At 43.8% G+C, this 25363-nt stretch overlaps 2 protein-coding genes across 3 annotated transcripts; one reads left to right on the top strand and one right to left on the bottom strand.

Annotated features, from left to right (window-relative positions):
- Positions 1-1023: 1023 nt before the first annotated feature.
- On the bottom strand, positions 1024-6122 carry stac3 (SH3 and cysteine rich domain 3). The gene is made up of 13 exons (XM_023990736.2): positions 5897-6122; positions 5350-5411; positions 5001-5079; positions 4420-4573; positions 4217-4314; positions 4025-4085; positions 3833-3930; positions 3641-3704; positions 2763-2815; positions 2539-2633; positions 2366-2417; positions 2105-2242; positions 1024-1705 (listed from the first exon to the last, which is right to left on the bottom strand). Exons 2-13 carry the CDS (start codon positions 5364-5366, stop codon positions 1607-1609), a joined length of 1008 nt encoding a protein of 335 aa, XP_023846504.1. The 5' UTR covers positions 5367-5411; positions 5897-6122; the 3' UTR covers positions 1024-1606.
- Positions 6123-7813: 1691 nt separating this feature from the next.
- LOC111966248 (methyl-CpG-binding domain protein 5) lies at positions 7814-20199 on the top strand. 2 transcript variants are annotated; one of them, XM_023990733.2, is made up of 13 exons: positions 7814-8010; positions 8867-9066; positions 9777-9916; positions 10141-10243; positions 10354-10522; positions 11111-13279; positions 13450-14387; positions 14502-14619; positions 15056-15201; positions 15302-15952; positions 16096-16148; positions 18050-18116; positions 18252-20199. In XM_023990733.2, exons 3-13 carry the CDS (start codon positions 9801-9803, stop codon positions 18321-18323), a joined length of 4602 nt encoding a protein of 1533 aa, XP_023846501.1. In that variant the 5' UTR covers positions 7814-8010; positions 8867-9066; positions 9777-9800; the 3' UTR covers positions 18324-20199. The 2 variants fall into 2 exon arrangements, with proteins under 2 accessions (XP_023846501.1, XP_023846500.1); XM_023990732.2 differs by having other exon boundaries at positions 7814-8037.
- The last annotated feature ends 5164 nt before the right edge of the window (positions 20200-25363 follow it).

Genomic DNA, 25363 nt, shown 5'->3' with positions numbered 1-25363 from the left:
YTGGCAACAGTTTGGGGAAGGCCCTTTCCTGTTTCAGCATGACAATGCCCCCGTGCACAAAGCGAGGTCCATACAGAAATGGTYTGTCGAGATCGGTGTGGAAGAACTTGACTGGCCTTCCCAGAGCCCTGACCTCAACCCCATCAAACACCTTTGGGATGAAATGCAACACAGACTGCGAGCCAGGCCTAATCGCCCAACCTCACTAATGCTCTTGTGGCTGAATGGAAGCAAGTCCCTGCAGTAATGTTCCAACATCTAGTGGAACGACATGATGAACGACATGATGCCGAAGAAGAAGAGGAAGATGAAGAGGAAGAAGAAGGGGAAGAGGACGAGGAAGAAAGTCAAATGAAGGACTAAAATGAACGAGTCACTCAAAAAAAAAAAAAATGTCTCTCGAGTCAGAAATAAAGAGTAGTTAAAAAATAACGACATAAATAAATATCGTTCGCAAACTGCACATCACTAGTTGTCAACATCAGGGCCATGTATTTAGAACAAATATATGGCTCTGGTCCCCATCACTGGATCAAGATACATGACATGAGTACCTGTTATGACTATTTTGTAGACAAAAGCTGAACTGATAAGGCCTACCTGTTTAGGTTAGGCATATGAGTCCTGAATTATAGTAGACACACACAAATCAGTGAATGCAAAATACTGCTACAAAAAAGAAAGTACATTATTTCTAATTGTGAATTGATTTCATGTTTACACAATGGTCAGTCATTCAAGTTTACTATGACGGTATCACAGAGTTATACAGGTTTTGAAAGGATGCATATCATGACAGACAATACATGGGATAAGCCTGCACTTGGTACTGCACTGTTGGTATTTCAATAGAACATGAATTACAAATGGCTGTACTGTAATGTTACAATCTTGCATCAATGATAGGCCTACGTTAGTCTGGCAAAAGCATGTGGGTCTGTGTGTCAGCATAGGCTATTGCTCTATATAAATTCCTCAAATATACAGCACATTGTTTTGGCAATGATTATAAAAGACGGGCCCATGCAACAACAAAAAATACAACATGCACTTTAACAAGCTCCCTTTAACATTGACATCAAGGGGGAAATAAAGCACGAGTATTTCAGCTGCGTATAAAAACAAGGAACTACTACAGTGACAGTAAGCAATAGGCTCCAAAATTTACAGCCATTGCCTTTTGAACCTTGCTGAATATCTAGTTTAAGGTTGTCCAGTTTTAATCACATTAAAATGACACAAACATGTTAACGTTTCAAATTCCCAACACACACATTTACGGTTTTACCTAACACATTTCTCCATCCAGCTCGGATTGCATGGCCGGCTGACCCAGTTCAACAGGCTGGGGAGGCTGCAGTATTAGGTTACACTCAATAACCTTGCCCTCTCTGAACCTTTACAGCCTTCAAACAGCTTACAGACTCACCAGATCAGACCTAGGCCCCTACAGGTGGAAAATGATAGTGGTGCTAGATTGGTAGTATAAAAATGCTGTGCCTGGTCACGTGTGTTCACTGGAACTGGGTTTGATGAATTGTGTGATTATGGTCCTGGTGACGGTGTGACCCAAGTCCTATGGTTGTGGTTGTGATCCGGGTAAGGTTCAGATCTCCTGGAGCAGGTCGGCGGGGAAGAAGCCCAGCTTGCGGCCGGTGCTGACCTTCAGGTAGCCATTCACCTCCTCTCCCTTCTTCACCACGATCTGCGACACAACACAAAGAGGGTGGAGGAAGTTGCTGTGGCTCCACAGAGGTACAGTAATCGTTGCAGAAGACCAGGTATGCGCGCACACACACACACCACACACACACACACACACACACACACACACACACACACACACACACACACACACACACACACACACACACACACACACACACACACACACACAGTAGCAACCGTCATTACAGTCACTGTCCACATGCACACACCCATCCATACTGTTCATGATCATAAAGCTGAAATCAGTTTCCTGTACAAAGAAAAACGCAACACATTATTTTCATAGAAACATAAAGCACACCTAAATTACAGTACTTTCAAGTATGTGATAGTATTCGACTCAGGTCTGACAAACAGCGACACATCTGTTTCTTACCTGGTCTTTTTTCAGAGTGATCTGTCCCATCTCTCTGTTTCCCACGACGGACCGTGTCACCTTGAACACCCTCTCCCCCGTTTTTATTCTAATGATGTAATTGGTGGGGAGGTAACCTGTCTTCTCACCAATCTTCCCCTGAGAATAGACAATAGGCCTTATTTACGATGTTGACAATAAATTACAGCCAATGAGTTAGTAGAGCCATTGCTAGTTTCGATCATTGTCAGCTTGCTTGATCATTTTGCCAGGAACCATTACCCTCCACCATTCTTCATTGGCGTCATCAATTATAGTGATTCGATCACCAGGACTGAAAGACACACAAAGGTTTGTATATTTGTATGAAATTGGATTAAAAATGTTCACGAGACTGAAATATTGGACATACAACGGCATTCATACAATATAAGGAAATATTTGAGTAAACTCACTGGAAGTCAAGGTCGTCTTTCTCAATGGCCTTGAAGCGGTACAGAGCCAGGTAGTAATGGGACTGATTTCCCATGTTTCCCATCTCCTTCTTTTTCTGTAGCATACATACACCGATGTTTGTCTACTAATTGTATTGATGTACCAGACAGGGTGTTATTGTTGATGTGGACGTGGTTAGTGTATACATGACGTCAGGGCATGTCAGGCGGTTAAAGCCCCTTACCTTGTCATCTGCTTTGTCAGCCTTGTCTCCCTTCTTATCCCCCTCGGGTTTTCCTACAAACACATCACACATGGTCTTTGTAGAGTTTCAATACAACAATGGTGAACTCCTCAACGTTAGACCCAGTATTACAAGTATTTTATGTAGCTCCTTGACATTCAGTGTAAGAATTTTTTGATTTGTTCTGTACTGTATGCCATTCTGTTTTGTCTGAGAAAAGGTTGACATACATACACAAAACATTAAGAACACCTGCTCTTTCCATGACATAGACTGACCAGGTGAATTCAGGTGAAAGTTATGATCCCTTATTGATGTCACCTGTTAAATCTACTTCAATCAGTGTAGATGAAGGGGGAGACAGGTTAAAGAAGGATTTTCAAGACTTGAGACAATTGAGACATGGATTGTGCATGTGTGCCGTTCAGAGGGTGAATGGGCAAGACAAAAGATTTAAGTGCCTTTGAACAGGGTGTGGTAGTAGGTGCCTGGCGCATCGGTTTGTGCCAAGACTTCAACACTGCTCGATTTTTTTAACGCTCAACAGTTTCCCGTGTGTATCAAGAATGGTCCACCACCCAAAGGACATCCATCCAACTTGACACAACTGTGCAACTCAATATTAGGAAAGTGTTCTTCATTTAATTTTTTTATTTTTATTGAACCTTTATTTAATGCTGCTTAACAACCGCTCAGTTAGTTTACCATTCCCTTATGGGCTCCAATATCAAATCACATGGCACAATTTGTTTAAATAAAACTATGTGGTTATAAATAAATACACCATATTTTTGTACAGTTGATGCAGTGGAACCATAGACGGCACCAACTTGAATTATCACGTGTCTATACGGACATCCTTCATCCTCTTTCAATACCTTCTGCCTGCTCGTCTTCTTTGGGTTGTTGTGATTCCTCTTCCTCCATCATCATCATCATCATCTTGGAGGGGGAAAAATATGGTTAACATACAATTTATATTCCCTATGCAAATGTCTGTCAGTTAACGATACCGTCATTGCGACTTATCGTCATTCATTTCTCTTTTGGCTAATGTGTGCCACACTCACATTCTTCTTGTCTTCAGACCCCTTCTTGCGCTCCTTGTTTGCCATGACAACCCCAACCCGCAGGGTGTCAAACACAGGGTCGTTACGGTTGGAGTGGGCTGGACAGGAGAACGCAGCAGAGGGAACACACAGTTCAAAATATGTTGAACACAAGTTGAAACCCTTAGCTTGTTGAGATGGTTAGTGGCTTACCTGCATCTGTCTGGTCACTACTGTATAGAGGGGAACTGTATGCTCGTCTGAAACCTGGGGGCTAAAGGACAGACAGCAATATGAATATGTAGAGGAATTGATGTGTTTCTGGCAACCACATGCAACATGAACTTGATCGTGATCTGACTTTATACAGATCAATACCTAAACTATGAATCAAAAACATCTTACAATTTTGCCAAAGCACTTCTGATACTCAACATAGGACTGGCACGAGTGGTGGATGTTGGTCTTGCAGTTTTTGCACGTCAGAGCAAACTTGTTGTTGACTGAAGGGTTGAAAATATGTACAGTAAGAAGCTAGTCAGTATGATTAAGCTTTACAGATAATATTAATAAATACAAGAGCGACTCCTGGTCAATTTTAAACTTACGGACTATCATACGAGCACAGACGTCACAGAACTTGGGTGTCTTGCAGTAGTGGTCTTTGAACTTGTGTGGTTTGTCATTCACCAATATAACAACGGGCTCAGGCTCGGGCTCCTTCTCCTCTACTTCCACCTCCTCCTCATAAACGAAGTATACCTGCAGAGAGAGTGGCTATGTCTCAGTACTACTAGTGGTAGACAGCTTTCCTTCCTTCTCCCTAGTGACTACTGTTTGGAAAGGTAAGAATCAGTCAAGTCAAAATAATACTTTCCTGTCATTGACAAGTCCACACGGTCGTTCTCTATAACGTGCAAATGTTTTTGCATCAACGAGGTAAATCAGTAAAGTAAAAGTAGCTTTTCATTTAACAAGCATTTAAAATATTATTTTACTTCTGGCGAGTATGTGGTCAATGAAAAAAAAAAGCTCTAGGTTTAGCCCATAGTGTCACCTAACTACAGAATATAAATAGGGGACGGGAAAGCCTCACATATATTACACTAATGAGCGTCCTAGTTGGCTGCTATTTTAATCTGTTTGGGGGATGGTGTTACCATCCGTGGCAGATTGACGTGCTACTCACAGTATTGTCTTCCTCTTTTACAATATTGTCAGGGGTTGTGGGGTTGTCGTGGATATCCAGCGAATGTTTATCTTCCAGTCTAACACAGACAAACGAACAGAGAACATTAAGCAACATCGAGCAACAAGGACATCTGAAAAGTATTTGAGAGTGAAACATTGCAGTAGAATTGTTATGGTGGCTGAGCTTTCAAATTTGACCAAGTTTAACATGATTATTGCAATGAATAATATAATTCCTAAAGCTTTCCCATGTTGTGTTATTTAGAACCAGGGGTAACTGTTAAAAAGGACTATCCAAATTATGTACATAGAGTGTATTGAGTTCAGCAACATGAGAATAGACTCACTGGTCATATTGAGCCATGGTGTGATGTGTGAGCTCTCACACTCGTCCTGCAGTGCTACGCACCTGAGACATAAGACAGTTTAGGGAACAGAAACACTGGCTTTCAATATCACCTTCAGTCTGAGAACCATTTGAATGGAACACTTGACTACAGTGGTCTACTCTGTGGGAGTTTTAAAATGATTTACAGAACAGCTAGGTATGGGCAGGATGATTTACCCACACACACAAGCATACATGGAAATACCCCCCCCCCCCCCCCAAAGATACGCTCGTCCACTCTACTATTTTGGGGAAGGGTAACTCAATCTCATCATAGCTAAATTTGGGCATGAGCTGAGAAGTTCTGGGGAAAAGTACAACGATATAAGACCAGAAGTCTTCGTGAATATTTGACATTTCAGTCCCTTCTCAATGAAAACTTAAACAATTTGCTATCTAACTAAAAGCTGACTGAACAATTAAATATATGATGTCGAGTTAGAAAAAACTGAACAGACCACACGCTAAAAACAGAAAAATGCAATATAGTTGAAATTGAGACATACTTGGTCCCACTGGTTGCTAGTCCAGTCAATGAAGAAATTGAATCTGGTATGTGGATGAATGGCAAAGGCTTTCTTCACCAGTTTGGATTCAGAGATGTTCCTTTCGTGTGTGATGAGCAACCTGTCACACCGGAGACCTCCGAAACCCTTCCAACTCTTGATTGGTACTTCCCTTTTGAGCTATTCTTCATGCATGTCATTTCCTAGCAGTGATCCAATGGTTAGTGGTTAGAGCAGAGGGGTGAGTGAGTAAGGGACTGTGAGTAAGGGACTGTGAGTGAGTGAGACAGCTGGGTAACTTTCAGGGCACCGATGACGAGGGGAAATCAGACCCCACTCACAACCTGAGAGGGCAGGCCAAGACACATAGCCTACTGTTGGCTTACTGTACAAACTGCAGGCATCATCAGAATTGCTGTAGTTTCTCGCATTTTCAATACACGGTGAACACCACATTATACTATCCCATATAAAACCTTTAACAGTTAAAATCCTTATTGAATAGGAAAGAAATTATAAAACAGAAAGAAAAAATGTGTAGTTTTTATGTAAGAGAGGGTCAAAATAATAGAATGAGAAAATGTATTCATATTGTGGAAGACTGATATGGGAGTAGCCAGAGGTAGCTAATCCGTAGATGAAAACATGAGATTTTACAAAGGCCTATTTTTGGCCCCAGCACAGTTGAACAACAAACTGGCTAGTTTATTGTATTTTTTGCTTCGCCTACCACAGAGAGATAGCGCGAAGCAAGAGGTTTTACTCCGCCCAAAATCTGTCCATGAAAATAAGGGGACTTATTATATGATGGTCAATGAGATTGTTGAATTTGCTCCACAAAAAAATGTAATTGGTAATTTGCTACGTGTGGCTAATTTGATCAAATAAACGTTTCGTAATGTTTAGGTTGTTACAATGCACCGATATAAGTGGACGCACATGGCATTTCAACATACTTTGAAAAAACTACCTAATATTGAGTTGTGTTTACTGTCATAGAGATCGAGGACTCATCATGCATCTAACCTGTTTGAGCATGGACATTGCCACTGAGGGCTTCCACCATTTTAAAGTAGTCAATTGGGTGGGGATTCCTATGAGTTTGGAGCAATCAGTCAATGAGGAAGAAGAAAATGTACTACTTTAAATGGAGATGGCATTGCCCATGCTGTCACAGACGCTATAATAGCACAGATACAAAGATGAGTCCTCTATCTCAGTGGTTCCCAAACTGTGGGTCGGGACTCACTTGTGGGTTGCGGCAGGGGTCCAGGTGGGTCGTGGGATTACATTTTTTGTAATAAAAATAAAAAAACGCTTTCAGTGTAAACTTCAACAACTAAAACCAAATAGAAATAGCCTAGAATTTTTAAATACTTACAATCATCAAAACTAGACAATCAGGCCCCCATGGATGTTGTTATAATAAGAACATAGCATTAGCCATATGGACAAATTTATTGCAGAAAAATGTGCTCTAAAACTGCAACATTTTATTTCAGCTCCATTACAAAATGTGTAAATTTGCAGGAAATTAGCTTTAAAACGGCAACATTTTCTCTCTGCTGCCAAGGTTGTATTTTTTACTTATTGTATGGTCTGTGTATGTTTTTTCCCCCGCCCAACCCATATGGTGGGTCAGGACTCAAAAGACAACTCAATTGGTGGGTCACGAAGCAAAAAAAAGTTTGGCAAACCCCGGCTCTGTCTATCTCCATGGCTTGCTGTTCACACGTGTATCTGCCCTCTCATTGGCTGGAATGGTTCCACCCGATGTCGCTTCCTCCCGCCTGCCTTCCATCTTTGAGGACATGTATTTCCATTGTTAGAGCGGTCACTTAACTATCTTGTCAATATAGTACACAATCTTTGGCTACCACTACAAAGGTCCCATTGCATTGTGGGTACAATAGTCTATCGCATCCCAAGTGCGCATGCTCCTTAGAAAACTCCATTATTTTTTGCACGGAATCTGCAAGAAAAAATATGTAAACCGTGAAATAGGGATTAAAAGGTGCATCAGCTACGCTAACTTTTTGCTTAACGTACACCGACCTGATCGAACAGTGTCTGGAGATAAGAACTGAATAATTTGGCGACACGATCGGACATCGGTGGGTCTTGGGACACTACAGAATCAAGTAAATGTCTGTCAATGCTAGCGAGCTAGCTTCGCCCCAAGATCATAGGCGCAGTAAAATGAAGCATTATTGCCCTTTGTTTTTAACCCGATGGGCAAATGTAGCGATCTAATAGACAGACGGAGATTTGATTGGTGGCGAAAAGACTGCACTGAAAGATTGATCATCGTATTGGCTGTCTAGATAAGGTTAACATCCAAAATAGTTTAGCATTACCAAGCCAGCTAACTATGTGTTCTCCCGCGAGCTTACTGGAGAAGACTCCAAAAACTTCGAGAACTTGTTTTAGAACAGAACGGTTGAATGCAATTGGCTTAATTGTTCGTTATCTAGTTAGCATGTATGCCTAGTTATAAACAACAATTTTTCCAAGTTCTCATTATTAAAATGCTGTTATTTCACACTGTGTCTATCAAGCTGTCACGAAACATCAGACTGCAACATTGGCTAGTTTACGTTAGTTGGCTAGCTAGTTGGGATAAAGCTAGCCCAACGTTGGATATAGGACTTTACTCGTGCATGTGATTTCGCTACTTTGCGTGTCGCTTTTGCCTGTAAAATATTAGATAAGTATAGTGTGCATTTAGCTATTTATTATCAGGTTACAAATGCTGGGTTTCCCTTCTCATTTCAACATCCAACTAGCTAGCTATTTGATACTACGCCACTGACTCAATTGAAATAAAACTAGGCATGTCCAAATATGTATTCCCTTCTATGTTTGTGTGGGTTATTGTAGCGATCAAAATTGAAAGATTCCTTTTGTTCAACATTTCATGTGTTTATTTAAGGGCTAACTAACTAGGTATATCTTTATCTTCAATTGCAGACATACAGTGGCCCTAGTGTGAGCTGCAGCGTTTTGGAGGGGCTGACTTCTGAAGTAGGGTCCGAAGACTTAGTTCTTGGATAGTTCTGCAAGGCGTTTGGAGGGAGATTGGCAGAGTCTGTTCTTCTCCGCTGACACCATGGCCTTCAAACGGTGGATACCATAGCCAATATTATCTTTGGCTTTTCAAAGATGACAAGGTACACTGGAGAAAACATGATATCCTCCCTCACTCATCAGGCGTTCTCTGTTAGACTTTATATTGGTTTCTATGAGTTGGGACTCTGGTTGTGTTTTTGGTGGGAAAACATTGAAATCAGAATCTCAGTACAGTTATCGTAATAGTTGTTCATTAAAGCTCTCATGCGTTCATACTAGGGCTGGGACAACACCCGTATCGTGATACTCGTTGGTATCGTGGCAAGGAAACAAAACATGAAGAGGGTTTAACATCTTAAGGGAAAAGCTGTCTTTAAAAAAAAAAAAAAAAACTTTATTTAACCAGGTAGGATAGTTGAGAACAAGTTCTCATTTACAACTGCGACCTGGCCAAGATAAAGCAAAGCAGTGCGACACAAACAACAACACACATGGAATAAACAAGCGTACAGTCAATAACACAATAGGAAAAAAAGTCTATATACAGTGTGTGCAAATGGCGTGAGGCGGTAAGGCAATAAATAGGTAATGTTGGAAACAAATATCATTATGTTGTCCAGAATCCAGAGTCACATGTATTTATTTTCCAATCTATAGCACACAATATGTTACGTACTACAGGTTTATAAACGACTAAAGAGTTTGGGCTGCTTCATGTTTCAATTCTTTCCGTGGAAGAAATATTGCCATTCTGGGATCGTCACAGCCCTAATTCATACTACATTTGTTAACCGCCCCTTCTATCCCAAAGGTGCTGCAAGGCGGTTTTTACAAAATGATGGGAGGCAGTGAGAGTGGCAGTGGAGACACGGATGGAGTCCAAACTGTGGCAATACAAGTCCCCATTGGCTGGCAGAGGAGGGTGGAGGACGCGCTTGTGGTGTATGTCAGGTAAGCAAGTTCAGTAACAGGTATAGTACTTGTTTTATGAACATTTAATCTATTATTAAATGTCTTATACGATGTTATTCCATATTATATATTCAGATTAGTCTGGGTGTGTGTTGTCTTCATTTCCCAAAAGCTGGGCTAGAACAGGGAATTGTCAAATATATTTGATTTCCCTTCTATTTTGTTTAAAAACGAATCTCATGCATCCCTGTCCATTCCTACAGTCCAAGTGGCACAGTCCTGTCTTCACTGGAGGAGGTTAAGTCTTATCTGTTGACCGATGGCACATGCAAGTGTGGCCTGGAATGTCCGCTGGTCATCCACAAGGTAAAGTAGACGTAACTTTCCCCTCTGCATCACCCATCTCACTTCCGCTGTGTCACAACTGATTTTTGACTGCGGTTTGCTGAAGGTATGTCCCTTTATTGTCTCGGCAGGTGTTTAACTTTAGCCTAGGGGTCAAAGTTCAGCAGCGCAGCCAGCTGGTGGGGAAGGCAGAGCAGGACATGACAAAGCTCTGTAACCATCGAAGGAAAGTGGTTGCCATGGCAGCGCTCTGTCGCAGTATGCAGGCTTCACAGCTGCCCTATGTTTCCTGTCACACAGGTAAATATGGGAAAAATAAAAAATAATAGATCTAATGTAACAGAAGTACTTGTAGGATATTGTACTGCTATTACCGGTTTTCATGGTGCTATTGAAAAATTGCTCTCAGAAATGTAACTAATCGTGTTGGCTAGTTCTGTGACAATTATGGGATTTTGGGTAGTGATTAATTGTCATGCAAATGACCACAGTTATTGTCACAGTAGTTTTAGTTTCTAGTTTGTAACGTATCATAATGCATCTTTGAAAATGTGTTACGACATACCTAATGATTACAACACAGTTTTTGTGAAACCCGTCTTAAAATAACAAATAGTTTTGACCACTTGGGACTTATTCAAAATAATCTTCTCCTCCCGACCATGCCATTCTGCTCGTAAAAATGATTAGGCCTGCCAACTTTACCCTCTACACTTACAAGTGAATGTGGGAAAAAACTGCTTTTGGGTAAACTATATTTACTTGAAAATAAAGTTGAATTGAGACCGCTATGACAATGTGTTTTTGTTTTGTTCATGGTTATTGTCCGTCGTTGTCAACTATACGATTATTGTGCCCGCCCTAATGTATTTTTTTGTTTGTTTGCAGAGGTCACCAGTGCCATGGAGAACCGAGATCCAAAGAGGATGGGAGTGGACAGAGAAGAAGAAGAACGTGGCACTTATCCCTCTAAACACCATCTAGTCCAGTCCAGGCCCAACAATAATCTCAACCACAACCCTTGTGGCAGTCCTAAATATTCCACCCAACTTGTGTATTCTTACAATGGTTCCTCACCCCTCTCACACGCTAGCACTAACTCTCATCACTCTCCTGAGATTCTGAAGAGACTGCCCCCTCCTGTCCATTTCCCTCCCACCACCTCTCAATTCTCCAGTTATGGGGTACCTCAGAGGTCCCCATACACCCCCACGCCTCAGAACTTCAGTCAGGGTCAGAGGACACCCCAGACTCCAGAAGCCCCCAGATCTCCTCATTTGGGGCCCCTCTCTCCCCTACCTCCCTCCTCCCCTGGGACACTGGGAAAGGGAGGGCAGAGCCACCCACATGGTATCATCATTGGGTCTCTCCTGTCCCCCTCATGTTCCCCCTCTCCCCGCCAGCGCTCACGCCACCCCTCCGCCTCTTCCTCGCTTTCTGAACAGGGGGTGGGAGGGGTGGTGCTGGGCGGCTACCCCCCCAGAAGGATATCCTCTTCTTCCCCACACTCTCCTCTACCCGGGGGTTCCCCTAACCTCCATTTCCCCAAATACAAGCTCGAGGACATCTTAGAGCAGTTCAGGAACTCAGGCAACGGTAGCACTAATAATCACATCCTTAACCCAAACTCACTGAGCAACCAAAGCAATCCTCAGATCCTCTCTCTAGCTCTTGAAAAGGGTGAGAAGCCCACAAAGGCACCTGCTTCCGCCACCGGCTCAGGCTCAGGCATGGGGATCAGTGCTGGTCCTTCTGTGTTGCCTCTTGGACAGTTCTTGAACCACCAGAAGCAACCACACACAGCCTCGTTTCCTGCCAGTAGCCTCCTCTCGGCAGCAGCTAAGGCTCAGCTGGCCAGCCAGATGGCCCACGACCACAGTTCCAATTCAGCCAGCGTCCTCAGCTCGGCCACCTCTCTGGAGGTCTCGAAAGAGTCTCGGCAGTCAAAGGTAACAAACAGCACTTTACACAACAACAGCCATCCCTCCATCACTAGGCCCCTCCCTGCAGCCTCCCACCTGCTTCTCCACCCCTGCGCCACCCTCTCTCAGCCCCGAGCCTCGAGTCCCCTGCACCTCTCCCCTACAGACCGGACGTCCCACAGGAAGCGGCAGCGGCGTTCGCCCACGGTGCTCAGCATGCTGAAGGACTCCCAGGTGAGCGGTCTCAGAACCCCCGGCGACGTGCTCAACCTCTCCGCCTTGCACTCTCAACCCTCTTCTACCTCAGGCTCGTCCCACTCTGCCACGTCAGAGAACCACCTCCAGGGTCTGAGGCTCTCAGTCCGGCACTCCTACCCGCTCACAGGCCCCCAGAAGCAGCCTGACGGCGCCCTGGACTTCACTACAATCATGGCAGGTCAACCGGATCCCCCCACCCAGCCTCTCTCCGCTCTGCTTCACCTGCTCAGTATGCAGAACGCCCAAGTCGCCGGAGCCCAGCCCGGCTCTGGACACGGTACAGGAAGCACGATGCAGAGCCCCAGGCAGTCTCCCTCTCCCTCCCATTTAAACATTAGACCATTCCCCATGCAGTCCCCCTCTCACCCCTGTACCATGCAAGGCCTGTCACAGCCCCTGTCTCCCTCTCAGTCATTGTCCAGGCTTGGTAGTGCTAGTGCACAGTCTCCACATTCGAAGGCCAGTCCCAAACAGAGACTGTCTCCTTCCACGGCCCTGTCCAACGCTCAGTCAGCACACCATGGCAGTAGCCCCTCGCCCACCCCACACACCCCTGATAGGCTACGACAGGCCCAAAACCAACCTATGGATGCCGCCACCACCACCATACAGTCTCCCATGTGCCAGGCATTGCCTGACGTCAGTGCATCAGTGGAGATTGAGAGCATATCAACACTAGGCCCTGGTCTCAGCCTGGGTCATCCTCCCAACAGCACCCCCACCTCCAACCATAGCACCACCGTCACCAGCTGCAGCAGCACCACCTCCCCTAGACCCCTGGATCTTAGTAACCACGTGCTGGCCCTGCTGGCAGCCTCCTCCACCACGCCTCTGGAGGAAGGGGGCCTGGACACAACCACCGGCAACGACACTGCAGGTGAGGTTGAGCCTTAAAAATCTGTCGCTAACTAGGCGAAATCCACGGAATAGGAAAATTGATTCATTGTTCATTCGACTTTATTCGTGTTAGTTGTTGTTGAGCACTGTGCATTTTGAACAATCATCTCCCTCACTCCTTTCATCCTGGTTCTGTTTTATCTTCTCTAGGGGTGCAAGAGCCTGAGAGTGTTGATCATCGTAGCTCTACAGTGAGCAAACCCCCAGGAGGTTGCAGCCCCGGCCCCTGCAACACCCCTTCCCTAGGGGACACCTCCGGCTCCTTACCCTTGGCCGAAGCCTTCCCCTTCATGAGCCAGGAGCAGCTCCTCCAGCTTCTGTCTGCCACAGCCGGCCTGCCCTCCCTCCTGGATCCCACCATCCTGGGCTCCCTGCCCCTGGGCCTGTGGCTGGGCGGTCAGCAGGGTCACCTCCCCACCTCTAACACCTCACAGCAACACCATCAACTGCCCGATCATCATCAACAACAATCGGAACATCAACAACTACTCTTACAGCATGAACAACACCAAGAGCAACACCAGAAACAACAACAGACTGCCCATCTGAACCACAACTTTCCGTTTAGCTTACTCCCCTCTCTAATGGGAGGTCAAGGAGAGCTGCCTCTCAATCTCCTGGGTCTGTTGAACCCACTTCTACCCCCCTCTGCCACCCTTACCCCAGGCCAGGAGGGTGATCTGGGTATAGGGGAGAAACTGGGCCTCCAGGCTCTCCTTATGGCCTCCCTGCTACTTGGCCAACAGCAGGCTGCCATGTTGCCCCTGTCTGGGCTGGGCCAGCTGAGCCTGGACCTCCCCCTGCAGCAGCAGCACATCCCAGCCTTGTTGGAGGGTTTGCCTCTGGATAAAGGCTCTGGACTCCTGGACCTGTCGTCCCTCCCCGGCCCTGGGCTCCTTGAGGCCCTCCAGGGCCTGCTTCCCCCAGCCGAGGGGCCCCTCCAGGCCCTGCAGTCGCTCCTGCTCCCCGCTCCTCTCCCTCCCCCAGGCTTCCTCTCCCTCAGCCCCACTCTGCTAACCGCTGCCCTGGGCTCTACTGACCTCCCGCCCACCCCTCAGCTCCCCCCACCCCAACAACCCCCACCTCAGGTAGGCTCCCTCCCTTATCTTAGTGCTCGTACTCAGTAGTTTGCCCTTGTGAAAGAGTTAGCGCTATCTGTATTGGAGAGGTCAGTTGATTGTTTTGGTCCCGTCTCCATCCAGGTCTCAGCTTCAGGCCCTGATGGGGGGGTGGACACCCTCATCCCCCTGTCTGTCCAGGGGAAGGACAACCCTGTTCTCCACCAGTTACTGCCCACTCTCCTCACCCCAGGCCTACTAGGTTAGTCACAGCACCGTTCATTTCCACTGCTGTTAATATCAAGCGGTTTTGTTGCCTATTGATTCTGAAACAATTGGCTTTAAAGTTCTGAACCCTCACCGGTTTGAATGGTGTCAGCATTTTTTTAAATCTTGTATTCTTTTGAACTTAACAGCATTCTTTTGGGGGTGTTTTAGAGTACTATATAGTTAGAGAACATTGTTCTGTTCAATGTTGTGTCAATAACACATTTTTTACAAAAAATGCTATAAGAACCTTATAGTCCCAAGCCCTCGCGATGCTGAATCATAGTTAGTATTGTCTATTACATTTAACTCTCTGAATAGTGAATTATGTACAACTGTGGGGAACAGCTACAACAAAGCTATATCTTGTAGATTACCCACATATTGATCATTCGGAAACTGTTTTGGTGATGAACCATGTGTCTCTGTAGGAGACCTGTCTGCTCTGACTAGTTTCCACAGTCTGCTGGGGCTAGGTGCCGGCCCTCTCCTCCTCCCCCCTGTACAGACCTCTGCCCTGGGCATGCCTCTACTCCAGGGCCCTGATGGGGCCATCAACCTCCTCAACAACATCCAGGTACTTGTTGTGATCCGCTCCTGACACAAGCCTTGTCCTGTGATTTTTAAATATCAGCATTGGATGTTGATCACATCATCCGTTCCTCTTCCTCCTTCAGCTCAACATGGCGCCGCCCTCAGAGGGAGAAAAGCCCATCTCCTTACAGGAAAAAGACAGCCCCGCCCCTCAGGAGGATATTCCAGCCAATCGGCTTACCCCAGACGCTGCGCCCAGCCCCTGTCCCGTCCGTACCCCCGTGTCCCAGCGTGGTGAGGGCTCTGTGGGGAGCGTCCTGGACCCCTATGCCTCCTTCATGGACACCATCTACACCTCTTTCCTCCAGGTCAGTGCTAAAGAGCAAGAATCAGCTCAGACTGGGGCCGACGTCCTCTGTGCCTTACCCCCCTCCTACCCTGGGGAGCCCCCTGCCCCCCTGTCCCTGAGCCCTCGCCTGGCCTGCTCCCTGAGGAACCCGGAACTGTCCCGGCTCAACATGGAAGCGGCCCACTCCCCAGCTCAGGGCACCCCCAAACCCAGCAACGACGGCTCGTCCACACCCCTGCAGAGCAAGCCAGGGGTCCCAGAGGGTCACACTAACCCCCCTCTGCCTCCCATCTACCTTGAGGAAGCCAAGACCGAGTCGTACAGCCAGGCTGTCACAGATAGGCAGGGGGACAGACCCCAGGCAGGGGGGTACCTGAGCCCCAGAGACGGGGGCAGCTGCCACAAGGAGGAGACTGTGGGTCTGCAGCACATGGAGCAGGGCAGGGTGAGCCATAAGGATGTATTGTTTTACCACTGCATGGCTAAAAATGCCATTCCTCCACAATATTGCATATTACATTACATGCAGTGAAAGATTTGAGATAGAATGTGTGCCTTATTGACTTCCGTGCCCTTGTTCCCTTTCAGAACCAAACTGCACAAACGGTAGGAGCCAGGAGGGGCAGGAAGAGAAAACAAACGTGAGCTCATTTTGATTCTGTACATTAATCTTTGATAACAATGAGCATCAGCGTTCTTTTCTGCCTATCTTCTCAATGGTACTTATACTACCACTTTTCCTTAGAACAATTAAATTGAATACCCGTATATATGTATGTATGTGTGTGTGTATACAGTGCATTCGGAAAGTATTCAGACCCCTTGACTTTTTCCACATTTTGTTACATTACAGCCTTATTCTAAAATGGATGAAATTATTGTTTTCCTCTTCAATCTACACACAATAGATAGACAAAGCAAAACAGGTTTTAGAAATTTGTGCAAATGTAGTCAAAATAAAAAAACTGGTACCTTATTTACGTAAGTATTCAAACCCTTTGCTATGAGACTCGATATTGAGCTGATAATCATTTTTTAGATGTTTCTAGAACTTGAATGGTGTCCTCCTGTGGTAAATTCAATTGATTGGACATGATTTGGCAGAGTGGGCAGATGGAAGCCACTCCTCAGTAAAAGGCACATGACAGCCCGCTTGAAGTTTGCCAAAAGCCACCTAAAGGACTCTGACCATTAGAAAACAGATTCTCTGGTCTGATGAAAACAAGATCGAACTCTTCGGCCTAAATGCCAAGCATCACGTCTGGAGGAAACCTGGCACCATTCCTACGGTGAAACATGGTGGTGGCAGCATCATGCTGTGGGGATGTGTTTCAGTGGCAGGGACTGGGAGACTAGTCAGGATCGAGGGAAAGATGGAACGGAACTAAGTACAGAGAGATCTTTGATGAAAACCTGCTCCAGAGCTCTCAGGACCTCAGACTGGGGCGAAGGTTCACCTTCCAATAGGACAACGACCCTAAGCACACAGCCAAGACAATGCAGGAGTGGCTTCGGGACAAGTCTCTGAATGTCTTTGAGTGGCCCAACCAGAGCCCAGACTTGAACCCAATCAAACATCTCTGAAGAGACCTGAAAATAGCTGTGCAGCGACGCTCCCCATCCAACCTGACAGAGCTTGAGAGGATTTGCAAGGAAGAATGGGGGAAACTCCCCAAATACAGGTGTGCCAAGCTTGTAGCGTCATACCCAAGAAGACTCAGGGCTGTAATTGCTGGCAAAGCTGCTTCCACAAAGTACTGAGTAAAGGGTCTGAATACTTATGTAAATGTGATATTTCAGTTTATTTTTAATACATTTTCAAAAATAATTCTAAAGATTTCTAAACTGTTTTTGCTTTGTCATTATGGGTTATTGTGTGTGTATTTTGATGGGGTGGGAAAACTATTTAATCCATTTTAGAATAACGCTGTAATGTAACAAAATGGATAAAGTCAAGGGGTCTGAATACTTTCCGTATGCACTATATGTGTGTTCGACACCTTGTAGAGCATGCGTCGATGAATTGAGGCTCTTCTGAGGGCAAAAGGGGGTGCAACTCAATATTAGGAAGTTGCTTGGACTCTACAAGGTGTCGAAAGCGTTCCACAGGGATGCTGGACCCATGTTGACTACAATACTTCCCACAGTTGTCAAGTTGACTGTATGTTCATTGTGTGGTGGACTATTCTTTATACACACGGGAAACTGTTGAGCGTGAAAAACCCAGTAGCGCTGCAGTTCTTGACACAAACCGCTGCGCCCGGCACCTACTACCATACCTTGTTCAAAGGCACCGAAATCTTTTGTCTTGCCCATTCACCCTCTGAATGGCACACATGCACAATCTGTGTCTCAATTGTCTCGGGGGCTTAAAACTCCTTCTTTAACCCGTCTCCTCCCCTTCTTCTATGTGGATTTAACAGGTGACGTCAAGGGATCGTACTGTAGCTTTCACCTGGTCAGTCCATGTCATGGAAAGAGCAGGTGTCCTTAATGTTTTGTACACTCAGTGTGTATATAGTGATTTCTTTGTGTGTCTTAGGCTACAGAATGTGCTGGAGGATTTCCGAGATCTAGATAATCCAGAACTAGAGGAACCTAAACGCACGGTAAAGACCTTCCCGCAACTCTCATTTAACATAATTGGACCTCTTATATCAGTGTGCGTCATATCAACTCCGTTGCCACGGCCTGTTTTCTAACAGCAGTGCCGTTGTAATGATGACGTGTGTCTTGTGTTGTAGGCAGTGCTGCTGAAGCCTGAGAGGTCGGTCCGGGGCAGGAGGCGGCGGGGGGCCAGGTCCCAGAGACAGTGACTGTTTCCCCCTCACCGCCAACCCCATCCCCTATCACTGCTTTATATTCTCCTGGCTCCCCCACTGTTTTAACTGCACTACTATATCGTCATGCCAACCTCTTACCTTTGACCAGGAGTGATCTAGATAAAAGAAATAAAATAAAAAACATCATTCTGTGGATGCTTTCACTTAGGAGAAGACCCGTCTTAAGTCTGTGTGGTTGCTTGGCGTTATTGATTGAGATCCGTTATGATGTAAGTGTTAGATTTGTCTACAAGAAAACTGTACTGTTTCTCAGTGTGTTTACTGTGAGTCAGGATAAGAGTATCCGCTTGAATGACCCACGTTTGCTCTCTGTTTGAGATTGTATGATATGTGTGGTTTGTGTATGTTCCAAGAATGTTTTTTCGAGATGCTAGACGTTGTCCCTGACCACAGATCTAGGATCAGATAACCTAACCCCAAATCCTTATGAGGATACAAAATATATCTAATCCCGGACCTGAGTTGTGGGGCAACTTATACCAACGCCTAGAGATGCCTGCTATTGCTGAGCCCTTTCACTGTGGTAGTCATACAGTATGTGTACCCGGAGAGAGAGAGACCATGTATCTGTGCCAGACAGTCTCAGGCTTCTCTGCAGACAGACACTACTACCCAACATGTAGCCTAGGTGTGAAAACAATGCAATGGCAAAAGTAATAATTCCCAATCAGGGGGTGTATCACAAAGCAGGATCAATGAGTTAGCCAGCAAACTCTCCAGCCTAAATAGTCCGAAGTCATATTTTCAAGTTCATAAAAAAAATGTGAAATGGGCATGACTTGACACTACTAACAACCCACATTCAAGATAAGCTTTCAGGGTAGGACACTTTTTTTCCTTCAGTTTTCTTCTAAAGATGACACACCCAAATCTATCTGCATGTAGCTCAGGCCCTGAAGCAAGGATATGCATATTATTGATACCATTTGAAAGGGAACACTTTGAAGTTTGTGGGAATGTGAAAGTAATGTAGGAGAATATAGCACATTAGATCTGGTAAAAGATAATACAAAGGGGAAAAAATGTGTTTGTATTTTTTTATTTTTTTTTGAAATGCAAGAGAAAGGCCAATAAATGACTGAATCTAGGAGCAATTTAGATTTTGTCCGCTAGATGACAGCAGTGTATGTGCAATGTTTTAGACTGATTCAATGAACTATTGTATTTCTGTTCAAAATGTTGTATCAAGACTGCCCAAATGTGCCTAATTGGTTTATTAATACATTTTCAAGTTCATAACTGTGCACTCTCCTCAAACAATAGAATGGTATTATTTCACTGTAATAGCTACTTTAAATTGGACAGTGCAGTTAGATTAACAACAATTTAAGCTTTCTGCCCATATCAGATATCTCTATGTCGTGGGAAATTTTCTTGTTACTTACAACCTCACGCTAATCACATTAGCCTATGTTAGCTCAACCGTCCCGCAGGGGGACACCGATCCTGTAGAGGTTTTAATGTACCAGCTCGATCTGGTGGTCATGTTTTGTGATACACTCCTCAACATATTCTCTGTGTGATGTTTAGCAAACAATGTACATTTCAATTATTTCCTTTCATGGGAATGGCTGAAGAAATAGTGTGTTGAGATATACATCCAAGTCAACAATTATTGGCACTCGTGGTAAAGATTTAACAAAAATGACAAAAAAAATCATAATCCTAATACTGAGCTATTGTATGCTCCAAAATGTTTTAGAATTCTATTATTTTATACAATTGGAAACGAAAAGATTTTGTTTAGTAAGAAATATTTTTTCTCAAAGATAGGGGTCGAACTTATTGACACCTCTGAATTCAATACCTTTAACTCACCTTGTGAGGATAATGGCACTGAGCCTTTAAATTTTTTTTTTTTTATGTGATTGGAGAACACATTGGTTTAGACCATTCCTCCATACATAATCTTTCCAGGTCTTTGATATCCTTTGTCTGTTCTCATGGCTTACCCTCTTCAATTCAAACCACAGATTTTCAATGGGATTCAAGTCTGGAGACTGAGATGGCCATTACAATATGTTGTGAAATTTGTTAAACAAAATCTCTTTCTCTGAACAATTTGTATTAGCATAAAGGAAATATAATTTTCCATGTTTTTTAGCATACAATATAGCTCAGTATTTGTATTTATTTTATAATTTTTTGCCCATCTTGTGTGGGTTTGTAACGCAATGTATTTTTGGTGGGATAGAGTTGTACTTTCTTTGTCCTTCAAATCGCTTTGCTCTGTACACTATCTGCCAGCCCAGTAATACTGGCATCTCTTACTGTATTTAAATAAAATGAAAAGAAGCAGATTATGCAATTTCTACACTTGGAGATGTGTAAATATGTACAGTTAATGTGTTTTATTTTGATTTTATATTGTTAGAGAGACAACAATGAATTGTGAATTTTTGGGGGGAATTGTAATTAAGTATTTTCTCATACCCTTGCTTTCAATACTTATGTTTGAAGATTAAATTGTGGACTGTAGCTTTCTTTTTATATGGGAGTCTTTTTTTATTTAATATTAAACTATTTACAGAAAATGGGCCTTCTTTTGTGTTGGTATTTGCAACTAATAGTAGGCTTCATCTACTGAATTGTGTCTAGCAAATCTCTTATTTGCAAATTCATGCTTGAGACAGTGGAAAAAGGCCAGGAGCCCAAACTCAGCTTTTGATCAATAATTTAAGTTGCTTCCCATCGGTGATGTGACGAGCATACATTCCAGTAAGTCTTCATGGGGGAGAGAAAATAAATTAAGGCGCTTTTAGGGCTACATTTCATTCATGCATGCAAGTGGGGGTAAACACATTAACGTCAATGAAATTGTACGATTTAGGAAACATAATTCATAGTCCTTTAATAAAAACATAAACAATTAAACCTTTCATCCATAAGACGTTATAGGCCTATGCAAAGAACGTGGTGATGATGCTGATAGGCTACATCCGGTGTCTGGATAATGTGGATGCTGAGGCGGGTACCATAAGGGAAGCGACAGACCACGCCCTACGCTCTACACAGTGGACCCCAGTGCAAAACAGGCGATACACTGGCTTACCTCAGTCTGCCTCACCTTCAACTGGCCCGACCGAGTGGTGCCATCATCTAACAACGACAACATCTAAGAAAAACATCCGAGACTACGTCCATCTTTAAAGATTTGGCCAGAGGATGAATTCGACATTATAATATATTCTTACAATGATGTAACCCACTGCGATTTTAACTAGAGTTTATATGCATAGGAAATTTTTCCTGCGACATGCTCGAAGCATCATTTTTGCTCTCTAAATTGTAATTCATCCGTAGTTAACTGTCAAGCTTTACCTCTGGGCTGCAATCTTTTTCAGCCTTGAAGACATAAGAATTAAGGACGTATCTTTTAGCATCCAAGCAGATCTGTCATTACTTATTTTACAGTCGACTGGGCCTGCAAATTGTGATTCTCGACTAGTTTATTCCAACCCCGTCAATTGAATTTGCGCAATGGCGGATGTAACCTCCGAATGTAATATCAAGGTGTTGTGTCGCTTTCGCCCTCTGAATCAATCGGAGATTCTGCGTGGGGATCAATTTATTCCTACATTTCTGGGAGATGACAGTGTCAGCGTTGGGGTAAGGCACTTTGTTTCTGATATGCTCATTAAGAAATGATTAACTTTTTCTGTTTTCGTTTGGACTGCCAATAGCAATAATTTGTGATTAAAATTAGGCTACTTGACTGTAATAATTTATGTAAACTGCGTAGGCATCAGTTGACCATTCAGGGCAGTCGGCTCTGATTTCCCCCCAGTGTATAGGCCTAACACGTTGTATTTACTGCGGCTACATATCAGGCCTCATATCCAATAACCTACCAATGTACATTAACCTTGTACTTGCTTAGGTTATTGATAACAGAAATGAACCCCTTTCAATGGAAATGGCCTCAAGATATTTACTACAGTCCGCCGCCTATATGGATGGTCTACATAGCCTGCCAATAGCTAATATTCCTCGAATGTTATTTTAGCAACAATATGCTGTTGTTATTCTCATTGGAATGTTTTGGTTCGTATATGTAATGGCAATGGTACTTTAAATGTATAGGCAGGGATTGTATTAGGCCTATGTAATAAATGGCACATACATATTGTACGCCACAGTATCACAATCATCCCTCCTCAGACAGGCCTACTAGTCTGTTGGGTTCTTCAGGGCCAGGGCAGAGTGGAATGAGAGAGTGGATTTATTTACAGTTTAACTGAGGACGTTAAGGGACACACCTTTGGCTGACCTTCTCTTCAGTCATAATTCTTTACAGTGGGCCAAGAATCTGTTCTCTAACTGCATATGGAGGAGAGGATCAATAATTATTCTCCTGTTTAGAACCGACTCACCCCACCTCTGTGCCAGACTGACTGCCTCACTCTGGACAATGATTTTTGTTCATGACGATGTGTCTGCATTGCTAGATGTGAATGGGAGTGATATTCAATGTAGGCCTATTGAACAATGGACATGTGAACGATCATCCTTTAACTATTACAATGCATTCTGAATGATTTCCCCATTTCAAGACCAGCCATGTCAAGCTCTTGGCCACGTGTCATCTGCTTCAGAAAAGTGAAACGTAATCATAGATTCACAATGAGTAACGATAATGTGGCTATACACAAGGGGTACCAGTACCGAGTCGATGTGCAGGGGTACGAGGTTATTGAAGTAGATACAGTGCCTTCAGAAAGTATTCACACCCCTTGACTTTTCCCACATTTTGGTGTGTTACAGCCTGAATTTAAAATGGATTAAATGTAGATTTTTTTCTCAATGACCTACACACAATATCCCATAATGTCAAAGTGGAATTAGGTATTTCAATATTTTTTACTAATTAATAAAATCTTAACCCCTTTGGCAAGCCTAAATACATTCATGAGTAAAGATTAGCTTAGCAAGTCTCATATTAAGTTGCATTGTCTCACTCAGTGTGCAATAATAGGGTTTAACCTGATTTTTGAATACCTCATCTCTGTACCCCACATATACAATTATCTGTAAGGTCCCTCAGTCGAGCAGTGAATTTCAAACACAGATTCAACCACAAAGACCAGGGAGGTTTTCCAATGCCTCGCAAAGAAGGGCATAGGAGAAAACTGAGGATGGATCAACAAAATTGTATTACTCCACAATACTAACCTAATTGACAAGAGTGAAAAGGAAGCTTGTACAGAGTAAAAATATTCCAAAACATGCATCCTGTTTGCAACAAGGCACTAAAGTAATACTGCAACAAATGGAGCAAGCAATTCACTTTTTGTCCTGATTACAAAGTGTTATGTTTAGGGCAAATCTAATACAACACATTACTAAGTACAACACTCCATATTTTCAAGCATAGTGGTGGCTGCATTATGTTATAGGTATGCTTGTAATTGTTAAGGACTGGAACATTTTTCAGGATAAAAAAGAAACCGAATGCATCTAAGCTCAGGCAAAATCCTAGAGGACAACCAGGTTCAGTCTGATTCCACCAGACACTGGGAGATTAATTCCTTTCAGCAGTACAATAACCTAAAACACAAGGTCAAATCTACACTGGAGTTGCTTACCAAGAAGACAGTGAATCTTCCTGAGTGTCCGGGGTTGACTTAAATCTATTTGAAAATCTAGGCAAGACTTGAAAATGGTTGTCTAGCTATGATCAACAACCAATTTGACAGAGCTTGAATAAAAAAAATAGTAATGGGCAAATATTGTACAATCCAGGTGTGGAAAGCTGCTAGAGTCTTACCCAGAAAGACTGCCAAAGATGCATCTACAAAGTATCGACTCAGAGATATGTCTGTATATATTTTTCAATAAATATGCAAACACTTCTAAAAACATGTTTTAACTTTGTGATTATAGGATATTGTGTGTAGATTGATGAGAAAAAAAATCTATTTAATCCATTTTTAATTCAGGCTGTAACACAACAAAATGTGGAATAAGTCAAGGGGTATGAATACTTTCTGAAGGCACGGTATGTAGAGTGCATTCGGAAAGTATTCAGACCCCTTGACCCTTTCCACATTTTGTTACGTTACATGCTTATTCTAAAATGGATTACATAGTTTTTTTTCGCTCATAGATCTACACACAATTCCCCATAATGACAAAGCAAAAACTGTTTTTTAGAAATGTTTGCAAAAAAGAATTACCAAAAAAACTGAAATATCACATTTACATAAGTATTCAGACCCTTTACTCAGTACTTTGTTGAGGCACCTTTGGCAGCGATTACAGCCTCGAGTCCTCTTGGGTATGACGCTACAAGCTTGGCACACCTGTATTTGTGGAGTTTCTCCCATTCTTCTCTCCAGATCCTCTCAAGCTCTGTCAGGTTGGATGGGGAGCGTCGCTGCACAGCTATTTTCAGGTCTCTCCAGAGATGATCGATCGGGTTCAAGTCTGGGCTCTGGCTGGGCCACTCAAGGACATTCAGAGACTTGTCCCGAAGCCACTCCTGCATTGTCTTGGCTGTGTGCTTAGGGTCGTTGTCCGGTTTGAAGGTGAACCTTCGCCCCAGTCTGAGGTCCTGAGAGCTCTGGAGCAGGTTTTCATCAAGGATCTCTCAGTACTTTGCTCCGTTCATCTTTCCCTCGATCCTAACTAGTCTCCCAGTCCCTGCCGCATGATGCTGCCACCACCATGCTTCACCGTAGGGATGGTGCCAGGTTAACTCCATACGTGACACTTGGTTTTATCAGACCAGAGAATCTTGTTTCTCATGGTCTGAGAGTCCTTTAGGTGCATTTCGGCAAACTCCAAGAGGGCTGTCATGTGCCTTTTACTGAGGAGTGGCTTCCGTCTAGCCAGTCTACCATAAAGGCCTGATTGGGGGATTTGTCCTTCTGGAAGGTCCTCCCATCTCCACAGAGGAATTCTGGAGCTCTGTCAGGGTGACCATCGGGTTCTTGGTCACCTCCCTGAGCAAGACCCTTCTCCCTCGATTGCGGCCAGCTCTTGGTGGTTCCAAACTTCTTCTATTTAAGAAT

The sequence above is a fragment of the Salvelinus sp. IW2-2015 genome, linkage group LG7, assembly GCF_002910315.2.
Source record: "Salvelinus sp. IW2-2015 linkage group LG7, ASM291031v2, whole genome shotgun sequence".
Classification (NCBI taxonomy): Eukaryota; Metazoa; Chordata; class Actinopteri; order Salmoniformes; family Salmonidae; genus Salvelinus; species Salvelinus sp. IW2-2015.
This window is presented reverse-complemented; position numbering and strand designations above follow the sequence as displayed.

Coding starts and splice junctions, on each gene's coding strand:
- stac3 (XM_023990736.2), bottom strand. Junction 4,574..5,000: donor TAAAAGAGGAAGACAATACT/GTGAGTAGCACG, acceptor CTCTCTCTGCAG/GTATACTTCGTTTATGAGGA. Junction 3,705..3,832: donor GGTCTGAAGACAAGAAGAAT/GTGAGTGTGGCA, acceptor TCCCCCTCCAAG/ATGATGATGATGATGATGGA.
- LOC111966248 (XM_023990733.2), top strand. CDS start 9,801: ATGATGGGAGGCAGTGAGAGTGGCAGTGGAGACACGGATGGAGTCCAA. Junction 10,523..11,110: donor CTATGTTTCCTGTCACACAG/GTAAATATGGGA, acceptor GTTTGTTTGCAG/AGGTCACCAGTGCCATGGAG. Junction 14,388..14,501: donor CCCAACAACCCCCACCTCAG/GTAGGCTCCCTC, acceptor GTCTCCATCCAG/GTCTCAGCTTCAGGCCCTGA.